General features: G+C 37.9%; 2 protein-coding genes across 5 annotated transcripts; both read right to left on the bottom strand.

Annotated features, from left to right (window-relative positions):
- Nucleotides 1-493: 493 nt before the first annotated feature.
- On the bottom strand, nt 494-3,709 carry LOC122350091 (major histocompatibility complex class I-related gene protein-like). Of its 2 annotated transcripts, none has more exons than XM_043246291.1 (7): nt 3,525-3,709; nt 2,917-3,174; nt 2,508-2,783; nt 2,147-2,437; nt 1,931-2,059; nt 1,743-1,787; nt 494-1,647 (listed from the first exon to the last, which is right to left on the bottom strand). In XM_043246291.1, exons 1-7 carry the CDS (start codon nt 3,571-3,573, stop codon nt 1,625-1,627), a joined length of 1,071 nt encoding a protein of 356 aa, XP_043102226.1. In that variant the 5' UTR covers nt 3,574-3,709; the 3' UTR covers nt 494-1,624. The 2 variants fall into 2 exon arrangements, with proteins under 2 accessions (XP_043102226.1, XP_043102227.1); XM_043246292.1 differs by having other exon boundaries at nt 1,931-2,053.
- Nucleotides 3,710-3,816: 107 nt separating this feature from the next.
- LOC122350089 (gastrula zinc finger protein XlCGF57.1-like) lies at nt 3,817-10,433 on the bottom strand. 3 transcript variants are annotated; one of them, XR_006251561.1, is made up of 5 exons: nt 9,772-9,908; nt 9,302-9,344; nt 9,073-9,178; nt 8,916-8,989; nt 7,966-8,249 (listed from the first exon to the last, which is right to left on the bottom strand). XR_006251561.1 is itself a non-coding variant. In XM_043246288.1 (3 exons), exons 2-3 carry the CDS (start codon nt 9,854-9,856, stop codon nt 5,019-5,021), a joined length of 1,833 nt encoding a protein of 610 aa, XP_043102223.1. In that variant the 5' UTR covers nt 9,857-9,906; nt 10,296-10,433; the 3' UTR covers nt 3,817-5,018. The 3 variants fall into 3 exon arrangements, 1 of the variants encoding a protein (XP_043102223.1); XR_006251562.1 differs by lacking the exon at nt 9,302-9,344 and having other exon boundaries at nt 9,772-9,876; XM_043246288.1 differs by lacking the exons at nt 7,966-8,249; nt 8,916-8,989; nt 9,073-9,178; nt 9,302-9,344 and adding exons at nt 3,817-6,766; nt 10,296-10,433 and having other exon boundaries at nt 9,772-9,906.
- Nucleotides 10,434-10,712: the final 279 nt, after the last annotated feature.

Raw genomic sequence — 10,712 nt, 5'->3', positions numbered from 1 at the left:
TTCCCGGTAGCGAGGGTTAAAGCGTGGATCGATCTCACCAGTTCCTCAGTTAAAGTGGTGAGCTTGTGCAGTTGATGCTGGTGCGTGGCGAGTATGGCGGCTTGGGACGAGACTTCTGACATCACCTGATACATATCCGCTGGATCCGGTAGCGGCGAAGTCTTCTGTAATGACTGGTCGAAGACAGGTGGATCCATTTGCGACAGACTTTAATCGTGGTCAGACAGGCAGGGTAAAACAGGAGCGAACGACAGTATACAGGGGAATCCAAGAGACGTAAACAAAGACAGGCAGAGGGTCGGTAGGCAGGCAGAAATCAATCGTAGAATCAAACAGGAACAAGGTCGGCAACAGGAATACAGATACAGGGATAAACGCTCGGAATTGTTGTACAAACAAACAAGACTTCGCACAGAGTGATGGCAGGGCAGATCTTTTAAAGGGAAAAGGGAATGAGGAACACCTGGCAGCGCTAATCAGTCCAAGGCACGGGATTATGGGAAATGGAGTCCTAGAGCGATCAGTACTCGGGTGAGGGCTCCCTCCGGTGGTGGTCGGAGAGAGCCACAGAGGTGCTGTTCATAACAAGAGCTGCTTAGAGGTTGAAAACATTTATTTTAAATAGATTTCAATAGGTAGGTTTCGGTGAGGAAACAGCTTCGTTTAATTACTGTCCCTTCGCGGTGTATTTTGAAGAATCAACATTTGATACCCTATCATCAATTTATGCATTAAAAATAAAACAAACAAATAAATAATATAATATGCAACCAGGGCAGACGGAAGGGTGTAGCAACCGCTATGCAGGGACTAAAGTCTTTTCTACTGCCCCCAACATAAATAAATGAATGAATGAATGACTGAATTAAATAAAATAAGTATTTTTCTTGAGAACATTATAAACCTTGTTCCTCTGATTAGAGATAGCACAGGCTCACACAGTCATGTGGCCTCTACTGTTATACTGGTTGGCGTAGTAACATAGGCACATGTATAATAAATGAATACATGCAGTCACATGCTCTTAAAAAGCAGCAGCAGTACATATGTCTTGGCGATATACAGCAATATTTCTTACATGGATAACAAATGTATTGGCAATAGCAAGTCTCACAGCAGCAGCACAGCAGATCTATGCTTTAACACACAAATACATTAACATTGTTATGCATATTACCATGCAAATCATATAAAAAAAAACATTCAAGACAATTATTTTCCAAGTCATCTACACCTTGATGTATAGAAATGTACAACAGATATTCTTCATGATAGAATACAGTTTGTCCTTTTTGCAAATGTCTCACCAGAGACTTCAATAAAAGTCCTCCATTCAGATGAGGTGATCAATTTTATAGAGGACAAAATACTGTGAGTAATATACTTTGTAATTTGGACCAGCATTGTCCCTGTCTCTGGGAAATGGTCTGCATCTCTTCCAGGGCTGCAATCAGTCTCATAAAAATCAGGATTAGTTAAAGATGAAATGTTGAACAATTTGGCCCATATTTTCATACTCTGTGAATGTGTCCAGGAACACCTTCTCCTCTTGTTGAAATGTAATGGCCTTGTCAAATCTAAATGGCATCCAAGTGAATTAAGGTTTTGCAAATAACCGACATTTTCATGTTTCATCTTGCATGGGAGCTGAAATAAAGCAAGTCATTTTTTGGTTATCAATGCGCAAAATTAACCTTAAAATGACGATGCATCTATGACGTGATAAAACACAGCATACTCACATGAGGGAGAGGAGTATTGACACTTTAACACTTCAGAGCCTTGTCCTGCATAAGAACGAGGAAGTTAAACCAGTATAACAACATGAAACTGAATATGGTGTTTGAAATGAAGTAAAATAAGTAATGTGCCTATAGGTTCCTATAACTGAGCATTAGACGTAATTAAGTGAACTTAAAAGATCATTTACCAGCAGCTCGTCTCTTCCTCCATACGATGAGAGCAGTTATGATGAGAACAGCCACAAACATGAACGCCAGCACACTGAACACTACAGACTGAGTGGATGATCCTGGGTCAGATTCAGCCACATCTGAAACTGTGGGTGAATTATAAATAAATAAATAAGCAAAAATGCACACAGAACCAGTTTTGTTACATCTACTTTAAATTTGCAGTTTTTTACCAAAAGTAATATCCAGTTTGTTGTCCAGACTGAGGCGCTTCATTGAACAGTTGTATTTATGTTCCTCACGTAGCTCTTCTTCAGCGATCACCAAAGTCTTCCTCATCTGGTAAGTCCCGTCTCCGTTGGGCAGAATCTCTCCTCCTGTGATCTGATCATCATCCACAGGCTGACCGTCTCTGAACAGGGTCAGGTTAATGTGACGCGGGTAAAAACCAGTGGCCAGACAGCTGATCTGAAGACCACCAGAGTCTGAGAGCGTCTTCTTCATGAGCCTGACTCTGGGTTTAACTGCAGAGAATAAATACACAGCTTTATGCTACAGCTTTGCGCATAAAGACCAGCTTGCAGGCTCTCTCACCTTTTCTCATCACGTTGTTCTTTTTCATTTGCAGGTAACTCTGCAAAACTTTAATGCAAACAGGATGATATACATTTTTGTACAAAAATTTCATATGAGCAAACTGTAAATTGTCCCACGTAATCCATGGCAGTTCAATCTGGAAATGATTTTTCTCCTCGTTGAAAATGAACTCCTCTTTATTTTTTTGATCAAAAGCATCCCACGTCTGAAGTGGACCTGGTTTATCATCATTCAGTAATTCACACCCGGCAAGTCTCTGGTGAACATGCACACCTTTAAAAGGAAGACAACACAGTCCACAACACCTATTAGACGTCTACAGTCAGTTCTTTAGACGCTAATAAGGATAGCATGCATACTGGTATTAATAAAAGTGACTCATATCAAAATGCATTAATACTCTCACCGTCTGTGTGATTTAGCTGCTCCTTAAGATGAAAGGCTCGATCTTTCATGTCGTTGTACATATCACGAAATATGACACCAGCATCACTTTTCTCTTCGTCGTAGTTTTGTGAGTCTTCATTGGAGCGATGGACAGCTTTCCGTGTGATGGAGTCGTAATACATCACTTGAAGATCGTCCAGCATCACCACGGCACTGAACTCTGGAAACGGTGTCTGTCCGATTATATAGGTGGCGAAGGCCATCAGTGAGTGAGCACCTTTGGAAAAGTGTAACATGGTGTCACGTGTAACATGATAAACGAGATTATTTGAGACGAACGAGAGAACGCACTAGGCAAGCATCTTTTGCTTATAGTTTCACTTTCAAAGAGGCTCTTTTGTCTGAATAAAACGTCAAAATGAAGCCACGATTAAAACACACCTCGTAGTTATCGTTGCACAAGCTGCACAATATCGCGATTAAATGCTTCTAAAGGTTTTCTACTTTTAAGAGTTCACTTAGCCTGTAACGTACCACGGAGCCTGTATATCGTGCAGCGTGCTTTCAAAATACTGAAGGGTTAAACACATCCGCAAATGCACAAAGGACATCTGCAATCTGACTTACCTGCCCTAACCACTGATAAATGTGACAGTAGATATACATAAACGAGCATTATTGTTTGTGTACAGTAGCGTGTGTTTTCCCGAGCCTCTTCGGACTGTCCCCTTTTCTGACTTTTAGTAACTCCTGTCGACCGCTGGGGGCACGAAAGCCATTCATGCTGAGAGTTAGGTCGATGTATTTTTATGTCACTAACTTTAACCACGCATCGCAAATACCAGTTCTCACTTGGGTCACGTTTGCAGTTCCCATTAAGATTAATTTTTAACCACTGTAGAAAAGTTGTGCAAGTTTATGACTGAGATTCCAAGTCTCGTTTATTTAAAACTTGACATTTCCGATTGGTCAGATGAGTCCATACATAGCCCACTGTTTTGGATATTCTGATTAATTATCAAAGTAAAGTAGAAAAGGCAGCACGTTGGAAAAAAAGGTACAATATTATGAACACTGACATACGTATGCATAAAATAGTAAAAAATACAAAAGTACCTAAAACATTCGAATGGTAAAAGACTATTAGGCCTATTTTAGACAGAATTAAATGCATGAAACAGTTTTTTCATCATTCACATATAGTTTCCTAGCTATAGTCAAACACTATTTATTGTAGCGACATGCATCACATAATAACTGGACACGTGTTTATAGAGAAGACAAACAGTGTGGGAAATGAGAATACTCAAAAGAGTATTATAGGCTTGCTACAGTGAATTGGGAAAAGGCATGAAGATGAATTTGGACACTTGTTTTAATGTAGGATGATATTAAGAGTTTGTATTTGAAATTCACTCGTGAGTACCAATAGCAGCTATGAACGGACACGGGCCAGATTCTGGGTTGTAAATGTTAGCTTACATTATAAAATGTACGAGTCAATCACGGAAGACATGCAGACAGACTTTTGGAAGAGGTCTACAGTGACCTTGTGTAATTGAGCCTGAGGGTGGCACTGTAATGTTGACGGACAGGCTATGTGCACCTGTGCATAAAATGTGTTTGAAGGTTAACTTAAAATTATGGGAATTGGCGAGAGGATAACGAAGCCATGTCAAGTCAATACAAAACATAACGGAACGGTTTACAGCCTATTAACGCAAGCACATTTAAACGAAAGGATTTACACTTTCACTAAAGCCTCCCACCCACTGTTAAAGAAGAGCTGGTTTACTAGTTGCTAAACTGATGCAGACTAAACTCAAAAGTCAAATGTGAGATTTTAATATATCTATCTCACTGGAAGGTTTGAACGATATTAATTGCAAAATGCTACTGAAATACATTTCCGAGTTAAATGTAGGGTTGATTATGCTTACATAAAAGGTTCGTTTTCAAGTGGAGTAATGTTTCGGCCAGGAATTGCCTCTAGAGAGGAGTAAAGCTGGAAAAAAATGATACAGTATCTTCTTCATCCCCACTCATAACCCCACAACAGTATCAGAAATGTCTAGCCATGTCCAAAACATGACTTAAAACTGATCAAGAGCAGTAACCTTATCACAACTGAGACGCCATCACATGACCACCACCTTTTACAGTATCAGATTTTTCTCCAGTATGTATTTCTTGCTTTCGTTTCAATATGGCTGCTTTGGAAATAGGTTTACGGCTATGAAATCTCTTGTGCGATCTTAAATTGCACAGCCATTTAAATCTTTTTTTACACAGAGAACACAAATAAGGTCTCTTGTCTGCGTGACTTTTCAGGTGTATCTCTAAGTGCGATGGCGAAGCGAATTTTTTATTACAACGATAACAATCAAACGGCCTTAGCCCCGAGTGAATGCGCAGATGATTTTTGAAATTGCTCGTTTTCGCGAACTTCTTGCCACATTCAGAACACTGGGATTTCTCTCCAAAATGAGTCTGCAAGTGACTTTTCAGCTGTCTTAGATAGGCGAAACTCTTCTCACACTGAACGCACATGTAAGGCCGGTCTCCGGTGTGAAGCCTCATGTGAGCCGTAAGGTTTCCTTTAAGTGCGAAGCTTTTGCCACAAGGACAGGAGAACGGCTTTTCTCCGGTGTGAATCCGCATGTGAATCTGGAGTTTAGATTTGCTCTCGCAAATCCTCCCACAGTGATGGCACGTAAAAGGCTTCTCATTGGTGTGAACGCTTCTCATGTGACCATTAAGAAGTCCTTTATATCTGAAACTCATTCCACAGTGATGGCAGCTGAAGGGCTTCTCTCCCGTGTGAAGCCTCATGTGATAATTCAGGAGTCCTTTATGTATGAAACTCTTCCCACACTGCGGGCAAGAGAACGGTTTTTCCCCCGTGTGCACTTGTATGTGAATCTTAAGGTTTGATTTGCTCTCGCAAATCCTTCCACAGTAATGGCACACGAAAGGCTTCTCCTCGGTGTGAATGTACCTCACGTGGCGGCTGAGCTGTCCTTCGAGAATGAAACTCTTTCCGCACTGAAGGCAGGTGAAAGGCCTTTCTCCGGTGTGAAGCCTCATGTGGTAATTGAGGGACGTTTCGTGTTTTAGACACTTCCCACACTGGTGGCACTTGAAAGGCTTCTCCTCGATGTGACATCTCATGTGCGCCTTTAGGTTGTTTTTTATCTGGAAACCCTTTCCACATTGCTGGCACTTGAAGGGCTTCTCTCCGGTGTGAATTATCACATGCCTGTTGAGGCGTTCTATGTCTTTGAAACTTTTTCCACACTGGTGGCAGATAAAATGGCTCTCTCTTAAGTGAATTCTCTTGTGCAAATTAAGGGTTACTTTATGTATGAAACTCTTTCCGCACTGATCGCACTTGAAAGGCCTTTCCCCCGTGTGGATTCTCATGTGATCCTTTAAGGTCTTGCTTCGTATGTAACTCTTTCCGCACTGATCGCACTTGAAAGGCCTTTCCCCCGTGTGAATCCTCATGTGATCCTTTAAGGTCTTGCTTCGAGTGTAACTCTTTCCGCACTGATCGCATTTGAAAGGCTTCTCTCCGGTGTGAATTCTCATGTGGTTTTTAAGGCTTCCGTTCGTAGTGAAAACGTTCCCACACTGTTGGCAGGTGAAGGGGCACTGCACACTGTGCATTAACTCGTGTTTTTTAAGGCTTTTTTCATAAGTGAAATTCCTGCCACATTGAGGGCAGATGTAACAGTTTTTAAAACTTTTCTTTCGAGGCTTTTTTTGTGAGGGCTCCTTTTCAAGCTTTTCTATGTGGTGTTTATCGTATGGATCTTCTTCCTCCATTTCATACAGTTCTTGACTCTCCACTTTCATCACCACTAGGTCTAAGGTGGAAAAAAGAAAAATACAAGTGAACTCAGTAAAATGACATTAAACAACTATATTTATTAAATTACTAAATGCTATTTTTTCCATTATCATATTAATTGCAAATAATCATGTCTAGATTCCTGCAGCAGTTACATTAAGGTGATTTTCAATTTTGGGGAGCAACTAGTTACATGTAACGTAATTGCATAATTAAAAAATAAATGTAACTGTAATCTGTTACAGCAACCTCAGAATGATCTCAAAGTAAAACGAGGCGCTAAAGTCTGTTGGCGGTCCTTTCAATTCAATTATTACACTCTTAATTCAAGTGATGAATGATTTTGAAAGTCTTACAGCAATCAGTCCTATGACGTTAACCCTGCACTCTTAAAAACAAAGGTTCTTCACAGCCATGCCACAGAAGAACCATTTTTGGTTCCACTAAGAATCATTCCGTCAAAGGTTCTTTAGAGAACCATCTCTTTCTTCTCGTTTAATAATCTGAAGAGCCTTGTTTTGGCACAGGGCCTCAAGGTTTTTCAGATGCTAAAGGTTCTTTATGGAACCATTTAGACAAAAAGGTTCTTCTATGGCACCTTTATTTTTAAGAGTGCGTCTGCTTTAAATGTTTGAAAAAAAATAACAGTTGAATACATTAGAAATTTAGAAAAGTAACTAAATGTAATGAATTGCATTAATAAGTATCAGAATTAGAATCAAATTTATTGCTAGGTAATTGAAATAGTTACTACTTATTACAACTACTGTAATCTATTACATTTCCAAAGAAATCTTCCCAACACTGATGTACATTTACATATCTCTATGTAAACCCATATTCCAGTGCCTGAGGTGAATGATATCAATCACTCATTGATGGGTCTGATTTCAAAGCTGTATTTAGTTGATGACAAACCAGTTTGACTTGAAACACATTAAGAGCTAATTCTGCTCAGGCAACAAGTGCAATATTACAACACATTACCTAAGCTATGCACTTTTAAGAAAAACTAACTGTTCTAAAGGGCACCAGATTAAGGTTAAGCATCTTGCAGCAATACTTGTTATAAAACACTTGTTATAAGTTTAAATAATAGTTTAGTTTTATTTATTAATGTTATTCATTTTTTCCCAATATATCTGTCTGGGCTAAGGCTGTTCATACATTGCATCCTCTTATGTTTTAAAAAAAAAACAACACAGAAAATTATGTCAATTATGTTTTATTGATATAGGAACATTATAGCAAATTGCCAATGCTCTAAAAAAATTACATGAAAGCATACAAATTACTCTTGACATTTAAATGTAAATTAAGAGTAAACAAGTAAATGAAACATAACAGACCAAATGCACACAAAATAAATGTAATGGAAGGCCAAGTTCCAATTAGGTATCTTTCCAGTTGCCTGTGATGTCTTCACATTATGTGTATTTTTGTAAAAATCAGCGGCGGTTGATCTTGGCAAATGATGAGTCTGTGGGGTGGGACAGCATCTGTCGAGGTAGAAATAGAAATACACAGTTGACTTCAGAATCACACTGTCATTAAACATTCTGTCATTAATTACTCACTCTCATGTCGTCCCAAACCCGTAAGACTTCATCTTCGAAACACAAAAAAAACATATGTTGGATGAAATCGGAGACTATCTGACCCTCCATACACAGCAGCAGAACTGAAATGTTCCCAGGTTCAGAACGTAGTAAATACTTCAGTAAAACAGTCCATGTGATATCAGTGGGCCAACCTTTTTCTCTACTTTTGCCATCCCACGCTCTACTTTTTGTTTGGAATTCTGGAAGAGTACTCATATTTATCATAATCAGCATTTGTTTACGTTCTGGAGGTTTTTACATTAAACACAGTGTTTTATGCTTCGCTGAAAGCCTTTGCATGCATTGTTATACTCTCTAAAATGGAGGAAGAATTTTTTTACTGATGTATTTAATACGTTTCTGTCTATGGAGCTCTCAGATTTCATCAAAAATATCTTAATTTGTGTTCGGTAGAAGAACAAAGGTCTAATGAGTTTGGAATGATATGAGGGTGATTAATTAATGACAAAATTTTAATTTTGGGGTGAACTAACCCTTAAAGTAAAGAATTTTAATTATGTCTCACAAACAAAATAGACCATACATTCTGTATCCCTCACTTACCTGTTTAGTGGAGAACAGGAGAGAAGTCTCATCCACTGAACAGAGCATGACACACTTAAGTGCTGCTAAAAAAACTAAGAAAAAAAGACTGTATCATGAAACAAGTTACATTTTGAAAATAAAGATTAAAAGACAGTTTGAAAAGGATATAAAGTACCTGTTGAGAGTATGCTGACAGTCTGTTTAGCTGGATGGTTTCGAAAATGAGGAGCTTTAAAATAATGTTATGGACAGTTCCTTTTCTTTTTTTTCTTTTTTTTTTTCTTTTATTTTTTTGTAAAGAGAAGGAAAAAAGAAACCCAGTCACAATTAACCATTTCAACATGAAATGGCTCTCCAGGACAATATTTTTTTTATAAATAAAACTATTACTATTTGTAATTTACCTTTAAAGAACTATTAACATAAAACATTATGTCCCTGTCACCCCTAATGTAAAGAAAACAAAAAACACGTAGGTTAAATAAGTAGGTTATCTACTGTTAACTTATCTTAATTTAATTTAAGAAGATACTTAGACTTACATACATACATACATACACACACACACACACACACATATATATATATATACATACATATACACACACATATATATACATATACATATATATATATATATATATATATATATATATATATATATATATATATATATATATATATATATATATATATATATATATATATATACATATATATACATATATATATATATATATATATATATATATATATATATATATATATATATATATATATAGACATTATGACCATATAAATGATTGCAACATTTTTTTCTCAAAAAAACATAAAAAGAACTAATGACAAATAAACCAGTAACTAGTAATCCAACCTGTGTCATCCTCAGCATCTTCAGTTTTCACTCTGAATGCTTCTGAAATGCTCACGTCTTCAATCTCCTCTTTAATAAATGCCATCTTGATAGTAGCGTGTCACATGGGTTTCAGAGATTCTCAGTTTCTTGTTCCTGCATGGATTAACAGAAAGAAACACAAATCCGTACCTATTCCTTTATTTATGAACGAATGCGCTTTACTCAAACAAATAACTAACATAACATCTTGGGCCATTTACGAGACAAACTATACGGCTTCCTGTAACACCTTAGATTAGTTTTCACACACAAAGATACAATAATAAGAAAAGGCTGTAATGTAATCAAATAATTTCTGATGTCAAGATTGTGAAGAATTGAATGACAGGAGAGAAAACAGTATATGAAAACATAACTGTAAAGCGTTACGCGGCCCCTCACATAAGCCAGCCATTTCACGTTATTTTTAAAAACTGTCCATCGATCGATCGATTCGTATCGATTTCAACAGCTCAAATACTGAAGCGTGATAAAACTCAGACCTTTGTTGATTCAGAGCAGAGCCACAGAGAGCCCTGAGCCTGAGCAGAGCGGTCCAGCCGTGTGATGTCACGGACGGGTCAAAATAAAAGTCCCGTTCACGCGCTGCCGAAAGTTATAGGTGGTGCGGGAAAACGGGGCGAAAAATGATAATTAAATAGGTCAAGAAATTCAGCTCTAAGGGTGTGTTTGGTAAAATATTTAAAACACGTTCACTAATGCGCTGAAAAAAAACAAACTACCAGTAGACTATTTAGCGCAGCATCCGAAATGGAAGATTCAGTCCAACCGCAAAACACTGATGCTTCGATGCTTCGGTCCAGAAACTGCGCAATGTTACAGAAACGCGCTTTATTAATAAATGATCCTCATGCTGCGATTCAGGTATGATCTAAACTTAATGGCAATAGAACAGACAA

This window comes from Puntigrus tetrazona, chromosome 8, assembly GCF_018831695.1.
Source record: "Puntigrus tetrazona isolate hp1 chromosome 8, ASM1883169v1, whole genome shotgun sequence".
NCBI lineage: Eukaryota > Metazoa > Chordata > Actinopteri > Cypriniformes > Cyprinidae > Puntigrus > Puntigrus tetrazona.
The sequence above is the reverse complement of the archived record's forward strand: the minus strand, read 5'-3'. Positions and strand labels throughout refer to the sequence as shown.